General features: G+C 35.9%; 1 protein-coding gene across 2 annotated transcripts in view; it reads right to left on the minus strand.

Moving 5' to 3' along the window:
• Positions 1 to 20335, minus strand: part of LOC106880231 (polycystin-1-like protein 1) — a 247369-nt gene that overhangs the window by 179038 nt on the left and 47996 nt on the right. For both annotated transcript variants that reach the window (XM_089356923.1, XM_089356922.1), the window contains exons 2-4: positions 17628 to 17754; positions 14606 to 14701; positions 11825 to 12015 (exon numbers count right to left, since the gene is read on the minus strand). In XM_089356923.1, the coding sequence (XP_089213049.1) occupies positions 11825 to 12015; positions 14606 to 14701; positions 17628 to 17754 (414 nt within the window). The remainder of the gene's footprint in view (positions 1 to 11824; positions 12016 to 14605; positions 14702 to 17627; positions 17755 to 20335) is intronic.

Here is a 20335-nt window from a genome sequence, read left to right on the forward strand (position 1 = left end):
TTTTTGTAATCAAAAGTAAACCCTGCCATGGAACAACAAAATAAACATTTACTTTATGAGTCAGTTATAAATACAGATTTATTTCCCCCAGTTATAAATATGATTTATTTTCCCAGTGAAGGTGACTCCTGTGGGGGGTCAAGAAAGGACAGAAATAAATTATGGCGATGAGGTATCTGAGTGGATCTTCAATGCATGATTTGGGTAGAAATGAGTGAAGCAGTAGGACCTGGAGTGAGGGAAGAGGGGAAGGTGGCTGACAGTGTGGAACAGCAGAATAATAATGATGAAAGAGTAGACAGGAGAAAGATGAGAGGGAAGGGATGGTGTTTGGTAGACTAGAAGAGTGAATGGGGAAGAGAGAGAGGGGCAGGAATAGAATATGAGGAGGGTGAGAGATCCATGGGTGAGGGAGTTTACATATTTCCTTTGCATTCTCTTACATACTTGTAACTACACCTTTTCTGTTTTAAAACTCATAAAAAATTATTTTTGAGTGGTTGGGGGGGGGGGGATTAATTATATTTTAGTTAATTCCAATGGGTAAAATGGATTTGTAAAATGAGTAAATCATGTGATGAGCTCAGTCATGGAACGGATTAAACTCATACTGCGAGGTATCACTGTTTTTTTTTTTTCGCATAGACTTCCAGAAGACACAAACAGAGCTAGTAATGCATTTTGTAAGGGTTTTGTCAGATAGCAACAATAGATGCCAGTACTTTGATGTCTTTAGTGTCAAGGAAACAACAGGAAACCTGAGTTCATATAAAGACCATTTCACAGAACGCCTTGATAACATTTTCACTTCTAACTAGAACAACCATAAACAATGAAAGCAGTTATTTTATGGGTGACTTTAACTCCACAACAATGTGAAAATGGAGAGCAGAAAACTAACAAAGAATTTCTAAATTCAGTTTTAAATACTATTTGCATCTAACAATATTTTTAAGTATAACCCAGTAAACAATGTTGTGTTCATTAAAATATAGTCATTCAAAACAAAACAAAAAAAACAATTGTCAGTCTTGGACTAAAATTTTGGAAGTTTTTCAGGGAGAGTCACATTGTTATCAGTGCTACGTGTGTGTGTGTGTGTATGTGTGTACATACACAAACACACTCACATATAGATATCTTATATATAAATGGCAATTTATGTCTGACTGTTACCATCTTACTGCCTAAACCAGGGAACCAATCTTCATGAAACTTTGCATACCTGTTAAACTAACATCCAGTTCGATAATAGGCTAACTAAATTTCAATAAAAATCGATAATGGGCCCCCTAGGGGGGAACGGCGAATTATATGATAAAATGAGAAGGGTGCAAAGAGTATTATTCTGAGGAATGTAGTAGCAGAGGTGAATGTGACTGATATCAGGAAAGGGGAGAACAGCATTGTGTAAGCGACAAATATGGAGTGGCAATGGGATGTTATGTTAATACAGCTGTCATATACACATGAGACTGCATACATACTTTTGTAAATACATAGATACATGCACACACGTACACTACACATGAACATACACATCACTAACTTTTAAAATGCCAAGGAAGGGAAAGAAAGGTGGGTGTGAGGAATACATAGCTTTATGGAGAGAGGGGGCAGGTGGCTTTTCTACTGTCCACCACAAAGAAACACTCACACACAGACACATACACACATATATATATACATACATATGTCTACTACACACCATTTTAAACCTGTGATTTACCTGTGTGTATACTTGGATGTGTGTGTGTGTGCATGCCCCACATCCTATAACTGTCTGTCTTTTTATTTATTTGTTCTAGAAAAATTACAGAAAAATGTTGCTGAGGTTTAAAGTTTAATCTATTTTACCTAATCAGAAAATAGGTTTTGGAAGCTGGCATTCTCTGCATGATAGCTTTCTATCACAGAATGAAAGCAAAATCATTAGGAAGAATTTCTATTAAACAAATGAACGCAAAGCATTATGATGACTAAAGTTGTAAGGATTTCTCAAGTTATAATAAGTTTTGATGAATAAAGTCATGTGAAATGGTTGAAGAGACATGTAAATAATTCCTCAATGAAAAAATCCTCAATGAAGTTTTTTGGGCGAAATTTTCACAAATCTGTCCTGATCAAGAGGTCTATCTGTCGGGGAAGTCATGGTCTGACATGGAATCAACAGAAATTTATATAAGACATTCTATTGTAAAAATTGCCTGGCAGCGACAGGCTATTCAGCTAGTATATATATATCTATATATATATATATATATATATATATATATATATATATATATATATATACACACACACACACACACATGTATACATATAATATACATGCATCCATACACATATACATACACACACACATGTGCACACACACACACACACACACATACAGACCAACATATTTCATGCCCTGAACTCAATAAAGTATGTTGACCTTAAATACACCACTAACTAAATAATAAACTTCCTCTGTCTAAAACAGAGTGGGGGGGGGCGGGAGAGAATAAAACAGAACCAAAGATCGACCATTTTATAAATAGGTGTTCATTGACTTTTGGTAAGGCAGCATTTAATAGATAAATGGTGCAAACCGATTCCTTATATATTAATGTATAACTCAACCCTAACAGTTGAGGGAACCCGTGGAAGAGGTAGGCCCAGGAAGACCTGGGCTGAGGTGGTGAGGCAAGACCTTCGTACATTGGGCCTCACCGAGGCGATGACTACGGACCGAGACCTTTGGAAATGGGCTGTGCGTGAGAAGACCCGGCAAGCCAAGTAAGATCGTTGCCAGTGCCCCTGGACTGGTTCTTGTGCGGGTGGCACATGAGATGCACCATTTTGAGCGTGGCCGTTGCCAGTACCGCCTGACTGGCTCCTGTAGGATTTTCGAGCGAGATCGTTGCCAGTGCCCCTGGACTGGCTTGTGCGGGTGGCACATAAAAGACACCATTTCGAGCGTGGCCGTTTTCGTGCGGGTGACACGTAAAAGCACCCACTACACTCTCTGAGTGGTTGGCGTTAGGAAGGGCATCCAGCTGTAGAAACTCTGCCAAATCAGACTGGAGCCTGGTGTTGCCATCCGGTTTCACCAGTCCTCAGTCAAATCGTCCAACCCATGCTAGCATGGAAAGCGGACGTTAAACGATGATGATGATGATGATGAACTCGGAAGATTATGATCTTGATGAAGAAAATTAATAAGATGTGTTTTTTTAATTTGCATTTGCCAATAGGAGTTATACAACAGTTTTCTGACCAAGGATTGAAACCTGAGTCTTCAGGTTCATTTCTTTTGTTCTCAGACTGTGTAGTTATTTGTTTAAGCTGTCAAATTTTTCATCATCTTAGATTAGACAGAGGTGAAACTAGATAATACCACTGAACTCTAATTCCAGTGACCCGGTTCGGATTTAACACAGGTTATGTATTCAGGACAAGCTGTCAGAAATAGCAGCCAGTCTACTTGCTCATTTCATAGTTTACTTTTGTTACTTTCAGTCACTTTCCTTCAGCCAGGCACAAAGAAACTTTGCCAAAATTTGGTTTTCACACACACACACACACACACACACACAAAACTTCTTTTTTGTAAGTCTTTCACCCTTTACTTTCCTCCTTCCGTACACTTAATGCCAGGCTAACTATAAAAACTGGACACATGATTCTCCATATAAACAAACTTGTCATCCAACAATAGAAACTTGTCTTTTGCCAACTCATCACAATTGTGCAATTATGTAACAAATGAAAAAAAAAATCAGTAGAATGTATAAAGTATGATTTGTAAATTCATTTCAATACAACTAGAAATTATCAACATATTACACTTCACTCGTTACATCTAATGACCCCGCTGAATCACCCTGCACAACAATCAGCGTTTCTGCAAAGCACTGGTGCTGGTACCATGCATAAAAAGCACCAAGTACACTCTGTAAAGTGGTTGGCATTAGGAAGGGCATCCAGCTGTAGAAAAACCATGCCAGAACAGAGAATGGAGCCTGATGCAGCCCCTGTGAAACCAACCAACTCATGCCAGCATGGAAAACAGATGTTTAATGATGATGATGATTTCATCCTATCTGTGTCTAAGTCAGTGTTTGAATCAAGGCTTTCTTCATCAGCAGATATGGCAGTGACTCAGGCAGCAATTATTTTCAAGGCACCACCAATCTGGACAAATGGTCCAACCCTGTCATTTGTATAGATCAAAACTCAGTTTGAGGACTTGGGCCTTCAATGAGTCTTTTTTTTAGTAGGTGTCTGTTCTTACTAAATTTCTGGCTCTTATTTTAGGGGTTTATTTCTTACAGCATCTCAGCCCTTTAAAGTAGATGTTTAATGTGACAGGCTTACCAATACCACTACCAACCTCGCTGCTCAGACACCCTACCACAGTCAGTCTTGTTATTTTGCAATCAGCAATTATATGATACACTGCTCTTCTCTACAAATATCCAAACACTGCTTGTCCTGTTTTTTAAGACAAACTAATCAAACACTGTTACCCACCCTGTCAACACCCATGGCCCACCAACGGCTGCAAGACTTCCTCCTTCCATACATCAAGTGACACAAAGACCCCAAGTTGGGTCAATTAAAGTTAACAAAAATAATTATAATTTTGATGACAATGGTGGAGAGATTGAATAATTCAACCATTAGCAAAAGTAAGTGGGAGTAATAGCTGCTACACTGCTGGCTGTCAATAACTCCATTAGTAATAGCTGGTCCAGTTACTATTAGTGATTATTCAAGAGTGTGCCTCAGAGGGTAACTTTCTAGGTGCAATCCCATGGTCATTCATGACCAAAGGGGGTCACACAATACAATATCAATGATCTTTGAATATGAATTACTTTCACATGTCTTTAGTTTGGGCCCAGCAGATGCAACAGCAGTGCTTTGCTGCTATACGTTTTTAAGTCCTTTCTGTGTAGCATTTTCAACATTTCAGCACCAACTTTACTTGCTGTAATTATCTCTAGTAAAGTCCATTGTATTTTTTGCCATAATTCAACTCATAAAAGGAAAATCTGTGGAAACAACCTGTTGTACATTACAGATGTGTGCTTATTATGACAAATGAATAGCATTTTAATGATCAGCAAAGTTATGGCACAGCAGCAACAACCAAATACAACCTACAGCTGGAGTTAAAGAAACTGATATTTGGCAATCCTTAAAGTAGAAACTAAATATTTTACAATCCTTAACTTATTACGATAATTAGTTTCATTCACTAAAGACATCCCTGACTGACACACAGACATACAAACACTCCAAACCCCACTTGAAATCTTTCACACTCTCAAACCCAGCCACTACCAAACCATCACCATCACTTGTTGGATTATGCAATCATTTCCCTGCCTTGACTACTTATTACACATCCACATGCAAAGCAAAAGGTCCCCACAGCACTTGAAGCTCGTTGACTGGTTGGAGCTGTACAAGTCTCAGCACTTTAACCTCACCCATCAGAGACAACTAATGGTACGGAATGGGGATATTAGTTATGTCTCTCTCTCCATCCAACACCCACAGCCAAAACTCAGAACCTCAATTTCCACCCCCACTCTACCCCCTGCAATGGTTTCAGTGCACTGCAGCATGTCATGTAAAAGAAAGAAAAAAAAAAACACAGCCACAAAGCTCAGAAAATTGCCAACCCCTACAACTCTCATGACAGACAGATCTTCATCCAAAATATAAAGAATGTTTCCATGCATTTACACTCTAAAAGTTCTCCAAATCCCTAAACAACAGCTTATTGTTTCAGTTCCTTGCTAAAAGAATTCCTACTTTGCAGAATCCTTCTTTCCTCCACTTTTCAAACATGACAATTCTGGAAACAATGTTCCTCCAGACAAAACCTCTGCATTTGCTGCCCATTTGCCATCGAAATTCACACAGCACAGATATAAAACTCTTTCAAAACTAACAATTCCAACAGACTTGAAACTATCTCCACATACATCTCAAGTATGAAACCCCTTCTGTCCCTTCCTTTAATCTCCAAAGCCAGCCTTTCTCCTCACAAATTCTTCAATCTCTCTCTCCCTCCCTCCTTCCCCAAGCACATATCTCAGTCTTTGAAAACCCATAACAGTATCTTCCATCTCCATGTTCCCCATTTTACTGGCAAGGGTGATGGAGGAGGAGGCAGTGCAATTCTTTCGAGCAGACTAAAACACTTTCCTCCCAAACAACAATATTCTAATGCTTTTACATAAATGAAGAGACAACCAACAGACCCAGACATGAGTTTCTGTTGCTCATAAATGCAGTCACAAGATTTTCAATCATCTCCTCAAGAAGCATTTGAAAGGATAGCTGGAGGACAAGTCAAATAAAACATCCATCATACTGATGGATTATTTGCAAAAAATATGTGAAGAATACAAATAACTTTGATAACAACACTAAAGAAACAGAACCAAAACCTCTACTAGCTATATATGGTACCCTGTATATGGTACCCTGTATATGGTACCCTGTATATGGTACTCTGTATATGGTACCCTGTATATGGTACACTACAACTTAAAAACATGAATTATACTTCTCTAGAAAAGAGAGAAGAGAAAAGATACTGACAAAAACATTGATCATTTCAATGTTTAAATTGCCTGTTAACTATATTTGAAGTATAATGATTGGTTGGAAAAGCCACAAATTATTTAATAGACTTTCAAACTCTCAGAAACTGAATCATAAGATAAGCTATGTTGTTTTTTTAAACATCAGGACATTTTCTGATATAAAACAAAATTTTACACACACACACACACACACACACACACACATACAAAGAAAGAAGACCATCGAAACTTCAAAAGCATTATTATCTTATTTAATTTCTAAAAAAAAAAAAAAATTATTTTATTATTTAATCCTAGAGATGTAGACAAATATATGATGATAAATATATATATATATATATACATATATATATATATATATACATATATATATATGTGTGATGATGATGATGATATATACATAATGAAAACAGTATCTAACATGATTTAAGGCCCACTTAAGCGCTTGCCCTTCTCTCTTCTTCAAAACTATTTTACAGGTGAAGTATCTTACTCCACTTCAACAAACAAACTGTTTTCTCAACAACTGTGAAACCATTCAACCAGCTTTGGATATTCAGAAACAAGTGAGATCATGTTTTGTTTTAGAAGTAATAAATGAAACAAAATTCATAAAAGGAAACAGAATATCGAAATTAAAATACTTATTAATTAGTTTGTATTTGAACATTTGAACGATTAACTGTTTGACCAAAGTGTTTAACATATGAGTTTGAAAAACTAGTAAAACATGGCTGATTGATAAATTGGTTAACAGAGTAACTAACCCATTAACTAACGATAAAGGACTGAACCTTTATCTAAGTGAGTGTGTTTATTATTACTGGCATAATGCCCCTCCCAAGGTTCAATAGTATTTATTAATTAATCTTTTTATTTCCAGTCCATAAGATGTCCATATATATTGTCCCTTTCAACAGAATATTGGACAAAACTTTTTGCTGAAATCCTAACTTTGCAGCTTCAACTGCCAAGTTTTCCTTTCTATGGGGTTTTTTTTTTTCTTCTTTTTTTCTCTCTTTCCAGTTTGCTTTTTTCCTAATTTCACTCAAAACTTGGATCAGAAGGGAGGAGGTGTGTATATGCATATATGTATAAACCTATTCACCTTTCTTAGATAAACTAAATATTTCTGCTGATATATTCTTTCATAAAAATATTTTCGTTAGAGAATTCTTTCTCATCCACCAAGAAAATGATAGCTTGATGAAGAAAAAGACTGAAGTTAATGTTTGCTGATCAAAAAGGGAAATTAGCTGTTAACCATAAATATAGAGTTGAGGAGAATAGTAATGTGAATTAGGAAAATATTTAATATCTGTCAAACAGAAATAAATTTATTAGTTATGTTAATCAAATGCTGAGCAGAAATTTTGTATAAGCAAATTTTTGTTTAGAAATAGTTTAAATTTACACATCTAAAACTATTCAAATTGAACATAAAATATATTTCGTAGAATGTATTTCATAAATTCTAGCAAAACGAACTTGGCGACTTTGGTTGCCTTTTTCATGAAATATAAATTGTATTTTGTTTAAAAAAAAAGGAAAAAAAAAAATTTGAAATTAAAAACGAATATGGCCCAAGGGAAGTAACTTTGTAAAATGTGGCTATGACAGGTTTTTGGAAATAATTTCTTTCGTGTTTGAAATGATGAAACACAGAAGGAGATTTATTAGTTACATGTCAACTAGGCGTATGGAAAAAGGTATTGTAAAAAGGATTGAACCTAACTACATGGTCCCAGGTTCAATCTCACTGCATCGCCACTTTGGGTAAATGTCTACCACCATAGCCTCGAGCTAACCAAACGAAGACTTGTAAATGGATTTGATAAAGGGAAATTGAAAGAAGCCCGTCGTATATATATATATATACGCCGGTGTTAAAACGTGGGTAGCTGATGAAGTAGAATGTTCTCTATGTGGCTCGTGTGTTCTCGTCTACGTTTGTTTGCAATGTCCTGTACCCAGATATGCACCTTTACATACAGGTGGATGTCGGTATGCACATACCTGTACGTATATATGCATATACTCATTTACTTTTATATATATATATATATATATATATATATATATATATATATATATATATATACACGCGCGCGCGTGTTTTCCCCCACCACCACTTGACAACTGTTGTTGCTGCGTTTACGTCCCCGTAACTTAGCAGTTCGGTAAAAGGAATTGATAGAATTAATACCAGGTTTACAAAAAAAAGTACTGGAGTCGAGTTATTCAGTAAAAAAAATTCTTGAAAGCTGTGCCCCAGCATGGCCGCAGTCAAATGACTGAAACAAAGGAAAGTTGAGAAATCCCTCCTCAACTCGAGATTTTGTCACTTCTCCTAATTACAACAAAGCTATTTTAAATGGTCGACAGACTCCCTATTTTGCCGATTTCATGAAATGAGAAAGTTCTTGTGTCCAAAACCATTTTAAATGGTTTAAAAGATAGATGTTGTGTGTGTGTGTGTGTGTGTGTGTGTGTGTGTGTGTGTGTATGTGTGTGTGTGTGTGTGTGTGTGTGTGTGTGTGTGTGTGTGTGTGTGTGTGTGTGCGCGCGCGCCTGTGAACAGACTGAGGGGGAAAGAAAGAAAGAGAGAAAGAGAGAGGGGTGGAGCGACGAGCTAATGAGGGGGGGGGGGTTTCTGACGTTGTAAACAGACTGTGAATAAGTTTTCATAAGTTCTCTGACCATTTTAACAAAGATTACCAGGTTTAAAATATTTGCTTAAATAAAGCTTGACATTATATTTTAACAAGGGTTAAAAAGCGAAGGTTTAAAATAACTGTTTAGCTTAAAGTTAATTCAATTTGAAGCCAATAAATTTTGTGATTGAGGATTTCCTCATTTGTCCCCCTTGCATCACTAGCCTCATAATTATATTATTCTCTTCATATGTAACACTTTTGTTGGTCAACGTAGGAAGAGTACGGTTATAAACATCAACAACATAACTGAGAAGAAATATACTTCAGACGAGCATTCTGCTTACGACGGGGTCTTTCAGAGTACAATACAGGGAGTTGAAAACTGCAAGTCATTGAAATTATCCATGCAAGTTGTAGAAAAAGCCACTGTCTTGGATGTTTAAAATCTTAGCCCCAACAAACAAGACAGATAATTCCAATAGAATTAGGGGGTCGATATTTTTAGACAATCTAAAATAGGTTTTGTATTTAGAATGCAAAATGTTCCATTCAAATATTTTCTCGCGGCCCAATTGTTGATATTCATAATAAACATTACTACATACCTTTAATCCTTAATGGAGACAGAGAGAGAGAGAGAGATAGAGAAACCCTTTAATCTTACCAACTGGGTAGTATGTCTCTCTGACGAGGTTCAATAACACTAAAACACATCTGATTCTTTTGGTCCATGAACTCCAAAGGTCACACCAACGCCAACCTCTTTCGTCCATTTTGTCCCCAAAATTTTAACTAATCTTATAGGAGTTATTTCCCTTGTTTGCTTTTTGCTTTTGTTTTTTCTACTCTTTTACTTGTTTCAGTCATTTGACTGTGGCCATGCTGGAGCACCGCCTTTAGTTAAGTAAATCGACCCCAGGACTTATTCTTTGTAAGCCTAGTACTTATTCTATCGGGCTCTTTTACCGAACCGCTAAGTTACGGGGACGTAAACACACCAGCATCGGTTGTCAAGCGATGTTGGGGGGACAAACACAGACACACAAACATATACACACACACATACATACATATATATATATATATATATATATATATATACACGACAGACTTCTTCAGTTTCCGTCTACCAAATCCACTCACAAGGCTTTGGTCAGCCCGAGGCTATAGTAGAAGACATTTGCCCAAGGTGCCACACAGTGGGACTGAACCCGGAACCATATGGTTCGTAAGCAAGCTACTTACCACACAGCCACTCCTACGCCTATAGATGTATAGATTTGCTATACTTTTGTGATGGGAAATGGGAATTGTTGCAGAAAAAACATATTCTACATGTTTTGGTATTTACAACAAAACCAAGTTAGAATTTTGCAACAGACTGAGATTGTTGTAAAGATTTAACCTGTTGAACGGTACTATCCAGTGTTACAATTTGATTCTCTAGTGGTTTGGTCCTTATAATGGTTGCACCCCTGAAAAGAACCTCTTTAAGGATTTATTTTCATTGGTTGTTAAAGCTTTCAAAAACCTTATGATGTTTGCATCAAGATTCTGGAATCATGCAAAGAAAAGGTGTCTGGAATACATTTCATTGGATGTTTTAGTATAAACTTCTTTTTGCCATTTAAAATAATTATTAATACTTGTACAAACTCATATAAAATATTTCCTATATTAGACTCTATAGGCAGCAAACAAAAGCTCTTATTTGCTCTTATTTTAAGATTTATATATTTTTCACAATTCAGGTCAGGTCAAACAGTTAAAAGTGGACTCTTTTAATCCAGAACTTGAGATTTCTTACGATATCGGATTCAAATTTTGGCACAAGGCCAGCAATTCTGAGGAGAGGTAAGTTGATTGCATTGACCCCAGTACACAACTAGTACTTATTTTGTAGACCCTGAAAGGATGAAAGGCACAATTGACCTTGGTGGAATTTGAACTCAGAATGCAAAGACAGATGAAACGTGATTAAGCATTTTACCCAGGATGCTAACAATTCTGCCAGTCCACCACCTTAAGGAGAGTTTGTTGCATGGTTAAATTTGTCAGGTTTATTTAACTGATTTAGATTTTGATGTTAATTCCAGACAATATCCTTTAACTGATTAAAAGAGACTATCAGCTGATACAAGATATGGTAACAGTTGCCATATTTTACTTTGTATCCTGTTTTTACTTTTGATTGGATTTTAAGATTTGATTGTGAAAATAGAATTAAATCTCTTTGATAAATAAGTTCCAATTAGCAGTTGTGAAAACTTCAAATAAATTATCAAATGATTTCTGTACATGTATTTCTAGCATGTCTGTAGATATCATGACACTGGTTGAAATTCAGGAATAATACTTGATCCAAATTTTGATCCAGAACTGTTTTCTTCATATGTAGTTAGAAGGTTGTTGCTAATTTTTATGTGGACTGTTATTGTGAAAGTTTTAAAAATCTCTATTCTCATCTTAAAGGACAGAAAAATTGAATATCAGTTTGTTAGGTAAGTAATTAAAAATTGAGTTAATAGAATATGCATAAATAATGAGAATACATACCATCTGTGGAATTGTACACTTTTCCCAACTGAGCAAAAGTGTCTAAAGTAACCGGACGGTTAATGACTATGTGATCAGCAACTACAACCAAGGAGGAACTGGTGATATACGGCCCTAAAGACTCATAGAGGCTTACAAAGGGTTGACCATGGCTAAAACCTCCACACTTGAAGTCAAGACCAACTGAACAACTGTAAAGAAAAGGAAATATGTAAAATTTCTTCATGGAGAATATTTGATGAATGTATTTTATTTCTGGGAAGGTAAAGATGTTAGATTTAGAATCCTTAACTGGTGGTGGTAGATTTTTGTCTTTGATTCCTGACAGCAGTAACATTGATAAAGTTGGTGGAAATGTTACTACCTTTTCTCAATATACCTGTCTTCCATTATAATTATTATAATTATTGAATTTGTAGTTGATTAATATTAAGTGTTACTTTATAGAAACAGAGGACAACATATCTCAGGTGATGTTCAGTACTTTCAGTTATATATCAGAAACCAGATCTAATAAACTGTATTCTGTCAGAAAGCAGAAAGACTTTTCAATTGATTCATTAGTCTTAGTTCAGGATTCCTAAGACCTTCAGTTAGAACTGATATTATTTAGAATTCCATTTCCCATACCCTCAATATCTTTTGCTCTAAGATTTTATACTTCCATACGTTTCAATTCGTTTTTGCATAGGATTCCTGTCAGGTAATTTGCGAAACATTTACAACTTGCTGGATTCAATTTGGCTTGTTTTAAAGACATTGGCAAACTGTTCATTAACAACCAGTTATTCAGATTATCATTAAGTAAACCAAATAAAACTAAGGCTAATCTTAACCCTAAATCTAAGGCTAATCTTAACCCTAAATCTAAGGCTAATCTTAACCCTACAGACAACATAGTGAATATGTTTTCCTTTCACTTCTTTCTGAGAGAATGTTACAATAAAAAAAAAAAACATTTCTAAGGAAAATGGCTTGAGACTTTGTTGATGTTCCTCTCAAGTCTTCCACCATTTTATTTTTTTTATATCTTTCTTTTATTTCTTGTTCTGAATCCATATATTTCAGCAACATTCCCTCAAGTTTTTTCAAAGACTTTCAGCAATCCAATGAGCTTGCCCATTTTTGTCTTTTTATTCTTCAAAGAAATCATGTTAGTTGTCTTGAAGTAATTTGTAGCTAATGGCTGCTGCCACTCTTTCTTGACCACTTCACATCAAGTACTCAGCTATTTATGGAGTTAGGTTCAATGAAGCAAGTTAATTATTGTTTTTTGTTTTTTTGCCCTGTTAAGACCCTTCACAAGTGATAGGGCACATACACACCCCATAGCCACAGAAAAAAATTCAACTGGTTCACCCCTCTTCTATAGTGCCATACAAATATTATTAAACATTAGTTTTAATTTTGTGTTTTTCAGAAATTATATCGATAATGGTGGTACCATCTGAATATTTTAGAACTTGGTTAAAATACTGGTTACATCCATCGGGTTTGAACTCTGGACATTTTTAGCCATTAGTTAACTCCAGTTATCATTCACCCACCACATTTAGTATTTCGTTTCAAAAAGCACAACACTTTTAAAACATCACAGCCACATTCTAAGTTGATCAAATAACAGCCTAAAAGACAGTTTCTGACATTTAATGTTACTCTGGTTTCTTTACATTTATTAAAAACAAAACTTTAAGTTTCGGCACAATAAGGAACATCAAAACACACAGTTTTATCAAAGGCAGATGTTAAAACCATTCTGAAAGGAATTAAAAGTTGACATAGAGCTAAATTCAAGATGCAGCTTATTATTGTTGAATCAAATCTCCCCAACCTTTTATAATATATAAGCCTGCATTGGTTCAAGAATAAATATGTTCACCATTAAATTACTGCAAACAACCAAGTGTTGCTTTAATCTAATCTGCATCTAATTAACAATCTAATTAGATATTTTTATGATGTAATTCAGAACATATTTTGATTTGGGAACCCAGGAAAGAGAAATGGCTTAGAATTCTAGCTGCTTCAACAAGAGGTAAGACGATTAGCTTGAATATACTTCGCCTTGTTTTAGGAGAGGCTATTTCAACAAAAGATTCTTTTTTTTTTTTTGCAATTATGTAAAGGGCCACATCTTAATTAAATACAATTAATGGTTTAACAAAGATGACGTGATGTGAATAGACTTTCAGAAGAAATTGATTTTAAGGCTCAAGATTAGATTAAACATGAAATTTTAGAAATTTTTTTATTGTAGTTTTGAATATTACTGAACAATCCTCCTCCTCCTCCTCCTCCTCTTCCTCCTCCAGCAAATCACATCTCTTGTCATATTTCAGTCTGCTCCGATAACACACTCGAAATAATTATCACATGATAATTAAATGTGAAGGATGTAGTTAAACTCCATCTGTTTGGAGGCTGAGTGTGGTTGGAGGTTGAGTGTGTTTGGAGGCTGGGTGTGTTTAGAGGCTGAGTGTGATTGGAGGTTGAGTGTGGTTGGAGGTTGAGTGTGTTTGGAGGCTGAGTGTGGTTGGAGGCTGAGTGTGGTCGGAGGCTGAGTGTGTGTACATTTGGAGGCTGAGTTTGTTTGAGGGCTGAGTCTGTTTGGAGGCTGAGCCTATTTGGAAGCTGAGTCTCTCTGGACGCTGAGCCTGTTTAGAGGTAGAGTGTGTGTGGAGGCTGGGTGTGTTTGGAGGTTGAATCTGTTTGTACAAGGCATTTATTATTGATGCAGCAGATTTAACATTTAAATATTAAGGAAAAAACATGACACTTTACCTTTCGTCACAAGCTGACAATTGTTCTTCTGATAAATTGATGGTAGAATTTGTACAAAGACATTTGCTGGAATTTGACATTCCGGCGAGAGTATATCTACAATGAAAAATTTTGGAAAATAAAAATAAACTGCAATTAGGCATATACCTACATGGTATCATATTTAAGGTTTCATAAAATAAATAAATGGTCTTTAATAACATGTCAGCCCTTGAACAACTAAACAGCCACATGTAAATCCTTCAACGTAAGTAGCATTTGTTTGATAACCAATGAAGAATTGCAAAACAATGCATAGGTAGATAGGCAAACGAAAAGAGAGATGTTATCTCTCTCTCTCTACATATATATACAGAGAGAGAGGGGGTGAGAGACCGTGTGTGTGTGTGTGTGTGTGTGTGTGTGTGTGTGTCCAATCCACTGAATCTTGTTTAACCATCTAACCCATGCCAGCATGGAAAACAGATGTTAAACAATAATGATGATCATGTGTGTGTGTATATATATATATATATATATATATATATATATATATATATAAAAGTATGCATATTTATATGTGCATGTATGTATGTGTGTGCACACACACACACACACAATACATACATATGAACATGTGTAACAACAGCAAAAATGAAAATGAAACTAAATGCAGAATGAGAAAGTGAAAGTCCAAAACTTAAAGATCACCAAATTAGTGTGTCTGCTGCTATTTATTTTTGATTTGTTACAAATTTTCTAAATTCCAGAAACATATCCATCATCTTAGTATATTTCCAACTTATAGTCCATAACATATCCAAATCTCTCTGTAGTGTCCTGATAGCAGTTTCACCTGTCGACTGGTCATCATGTTGCTTGGCTCAGGTTCTTTCCACCAAAACCTACTTCTCACTCGCAATACAGATACACATAATTGCATATTATTGCTATATAATGGACTACCTGAGATGAATCATAATAATCTGGTATGGCATTGAAAAAGAAGAGAGAAAAAAAATTACAAATAGCAAGATAATGATAAATCCAGATGAAGTGTGTGGTGCATCAAACAGGAAATTTAGTTTCAGTGAAACAACTCCAACACACAGAAGCTAAACAAAATAGGACTCCACAGAGATACAAAAATCTTGAGAAAATCATCGAGAATCATAGCAGTAAAAGGGTTAGGGTTAGGGGTTACAGGACTTGTTGCAAGTGGAAGAAAGAATGGTGACAATATTGCAGCTGTAAGCCAAACATACACATATGTACACCACCAACAAATACACAAAACATTAAATAAATCACCAAGTGAGGGTTTATTTGCAAGAAAAAGTATTGATAAAAACATGCTAAGTTTAAGACTCTGCTAAATTACCCTTTAGGAATAAAAAACCAATTACGGGAATTTTAATTCAGTCAAATTTTCCTCAAATTACAACTTAGTGTCTCAAAAGACAGGGGTAGAATACATGGGTTTAGTTGTAAAGCCCTAAAAGTGAGAGGATGCTGGGAGAAAAAGCTGGAACATTCTTGGTTAGGGTTAGGGTTAGGGTTAAAGAATAACAATCACAAAAAGAAACTGAAGAACTTGGAGGGGTGAAACGTCCCAGCAACTCACTTATGATAGAAAATAGCAAGAAACTTAGAAAGAAGACAAATGGACAAGGATTAAACCCCACAAAGTTCTGAGGGTTTTGTGTACTGTCCAGATATTTCCCACAAAAGAATGTAATACAAATTATACCTTATAGAGTTTGGAGAAACAACCATCCAAATGTCAAGCTGAGAACACCAATTATGCTCTTTCAAATGTAAGGAGAGATATCAGGGAAAAAGAAGAAACAGATACTCAAAAGCAGAATTATTATCCCTAAAAGAAGATATCCAGAACACAGCAGCAGTAAAATACCAATTATGTAATGGAAATAATACTTGCAAAACATACGAATATACATGGTTGTGTGGTAAGAAATTTGCAGCCCAACCACATGATTCCAAGTTCAGTATCACTACATGACACCTTGAGCAAGTGTCTTCTACTACAGCCTCAGGCCAGTCAAAGCCTTGTGAAAAAAGCCTGTCATGTCTGTGTGTGTTTGTGTTGACCACCACTTGACAACCAGTGTTTGTGTATTTAACCTTTAGCACACAGTAGGTGCATTATGTCATCATATGAGTTTTCTCCCCTGTAGTAACAGGACAGTGGCGGGGGGAAACAATTCTAGAGAAAATGCAATGTACCAAAGATTAGATCCTCCTAACTTAGCAGTTCAGCAACAGAGACTGATTGAATAAGTACCAGGCTTAAAAAGAAGACAAGTTCAGGGGTAAATTAGTTTGACTAAAATTTCTCAAGGCAGTGCTCCAGTATGGCCGCAAGGAGACGAAATCTTGAACAAATAGAAATGAAAATGACACACTTCATAAAACCTGAAGAAGCTGCATCTGTTTGCTGCGATGGATGCCAGAATGTAATTTGAGTCGAGGAATGGATTTTGCTACGAAGTCACAATGGGGGACATTGATGATTTGGATTTTGCCTGGGATTGGGCAAGTGTTTCTGTCGGTTGCAGGATAAAGAATTGAAAATTTAGAAAAAAAGAATTTATTTATTATCAAAGAGGTCATTATTTTTACATTCATAATATTGTATTTTAATATTATTAGTATTTTAATATTGTAAGTATTTTAATATTGGATTCAAATTTTGGCACAAGGCCAGCAAGTCCGATGGAGTGGGTAAGTCGATAACATTGACCCCGGTACATGACTGGTATTTATTTTATCAACCCCAAAGGGATGAAAGGTAAAGTCAATCGCAGTGGTATTTGAACTCAGATCCTAAACACAGATGAAACACTGCTAAGCATTTTGCTCAGCACGGTAACAATTCTGCCAACTCACCACCTTGTTAGTGTTTTAATATTGTTAATATTTTCATATCATTAGCATTCTAAAATATATGCTACATTTCTTGTAAAATCTCCGTTCTTACTATTAAATCAGAGATAAAAAAAAAAAAAAGTTCTAAACTTACCCCTGCAGGAAACATTTTTGAGTGCAGTCTAATAGATTCCAATTGCCTGAGAGCCATTCTGATAGACTTGATGAGATCTCCTTTACACTATAACAGCCTTGATACCAGCTGTTTGGTGAGACAATAGCTGGAAAAGACAAAAGGTCAACCATGTCTTAGGATATCTTCAAACAAGGTGACATATATGACAATTATGAGGTTGAAATGTTACAACAATTTGTGTTTCATTCTCTGAGGTCCCAAAACATTGTGGTGATGGGAGAAGTGAAGCCTGTAAAGAAAAGATCATATGAATCTCTGACATTTCTATTTAAATGGCGCCATAATCAGCATCAATTTCCTGATTGCAATATAGAACAGAACTTTAATCAAAAATATAAACGGTGTGTTATCCACTGAAGATGATTCTCGAGGGAATATCAAAACTAAGAGCTAAAATCATTTCATAAAACAAGGGAACCTGAAGAGAAAATTTCCATTAAATATTGAGATTGGTCTAATTTACAATTTCTTGAGCTAAAAGCAGCTGGGTTTCATAAATGATTTAAATACCCAAAGTTATCAATAAACCATTGAGGGGGATCCACTTGTTTAGCCTATTTTGTATCTGATAAAATTTATTATAATTCTGTTTTTGTCAGTGGATAAGTGTAGTTAAAGAAACAGAAAGAAATAGTTGAGTAAATGATTCCATTGTTGCCCTAAGGAGGAGGAGGAGGAAGAGGTAGAACTTTCTTCTGCCTGAAATACTACGAGAGAGAGAGAGAGAAGTGAAACTAATATATATTTCAATTGACAACAGAATGTCTGTCAATTCTGATATATTTATTGTGGTTTTTATCAATATCAACAATATCAAAATGGTGTTATGACATCATTGACCTTAAAAAATGACAAACACTAATTCCACCCAAATTATACGTTTGTGGTGGTTCTCATCCTTTTGTCTCTCGTGTATCATTCATTCCATAAATCTCCGACCATTTTTGCTACTGCAATGGAAAGCTTCCGTAATTACAAAATGCAACTTCACCCTATTTCTTTCACCTATTGGGCAGCTTTTAAGTTAGCTCCTGTGGAGGGCTCTTCATCGGGCCTTGAGCCCAACAATGACACTTTATGCATTGAGTACATATTAAATTATGTTAAACTTGACCAATATTTTTCAAGCAATGAACAATTTTCATAAAAACAATGATATAATTTGTCAACTTGGAACTTATTGCAAAGCTATGTGATAAACATTTTTTGTCTTCCCATTTGGGTGTCAGTATAATTTTTTTTTTCTGTCTAACCTCTCTCTCTCTCTCTCTCTCTCTCTTTCTGTTGATTGTTTTCAAGCATCACCATCACAAGTACCATACACACACCATTCAGACTTCTGATGTCACCACTATCAATACCTTTGACTTTGCCATTTTTTACATCTCTTACTATCACCATCATCCCTGACCACCTTAACTACCACCACCACCATCACTGTTGTCTCCGTCTCTATGCCTACTGTTACTCTCAAGCCAGCAGGAGGAATAGAAGTGTTATTGAACAGTGAGAGGGGGGGGGGTCAAAGTGTGACACACTGACACACAAATTTGTTTTGGCATTCATTATCATACATTACTCACTGTAGGTCAACATTTAATTACAATCAATTTAAACTTTTAAATTCTCTCTCTTGTATTCCTTCACAAGAATTGTAATTAACAGTAAAGATTTTTCTTTCATAGGATTGAAAATTCCTTTTAGTTCACTCAGTATGTTAACTTGGCTATCCCTGTTTCAAGTACAAAAATTATGAGGCAGTTAATTTGGAAGTTGTGACATCAAGCCTTTTCTCAAAGAAAGGCCTTCACATAATGGGATAAAACGAAGAACTAAGAAACTGTGTCATACATCCACTTTATTGCGAATTTGTTCTTATAGTTAAAATCTTGTGATATTTGAGACAAGGCAATAAATTTGTGCATGGAAAAGAAAATGAGAAAATGACTCATATTTTGCTAAAGTATTAATAAAGTAAATGAAGAAACTCTGCCAAATCAGATTGGAGCCTGGTGTCGCCATCTGGTTTCACCAGTCCTCAGTCAAATCGTCCAACCCATGCTAGCATGAAAAGCAGACGTTAAATGACGATGAGAATGATGATGAAGTGAAATGTTACAAAAATAGTGAAAAGAATTTGTGGAGGGAACATGTCGAAGGAGTAGATCCAGGAGGATGTGGGGCAAAGTGGTGAGAAAGGATTTTTAGATGTTGGGCCTCACAGAGGGGATGACAGGGGACTGAGACTCCTGGCAGTTTGCTGTTTAAAAATGTAGAAAAGATGATGCCATAAGAAATATGACCAGAGAGATATCAAAATTATCTCTTCTCTATCCATTTATTCTTCATTGAAGGGTTGAAGGGGGGAAATATCCAGGCACCTCCTCCATAGGGTACGACCAGAAGCAACTGGCAGTACCAGCAGGATACCCAAGCATGACCACCTGTGATGATAAATATTAGTCAACCATCTTTTTCGCCTTCTCTAAACCCTATGTCTCCTGCCAGTTCACTCAGTTTGAAGAACTTGTCTTGCTATTCTTTCCTGCAATATTCTGACCTCATCTCTGTAGTACCAGAGTTGTATCCTCTCAATATAGTGAAGTAGCAGCTTGACCAGGAGAGACTGCCTGGTCTTTGAGCTACACACCCTGTTGAACAATAAT

Source organism: Octopus bimaculoides, chromosome 9 (genome assembly GCF_046866305.1).
Source record: "Octopus bimaculoides isolate indiv1 chromosome 9, ASM4686630v1, whole genome shotgun sequence".
NCBI lineage: Eukaryota > Metazoa > Mollusca > Cephalopoda > Octopoda > Octopodidae > Octopus > Octopus bimaculoides.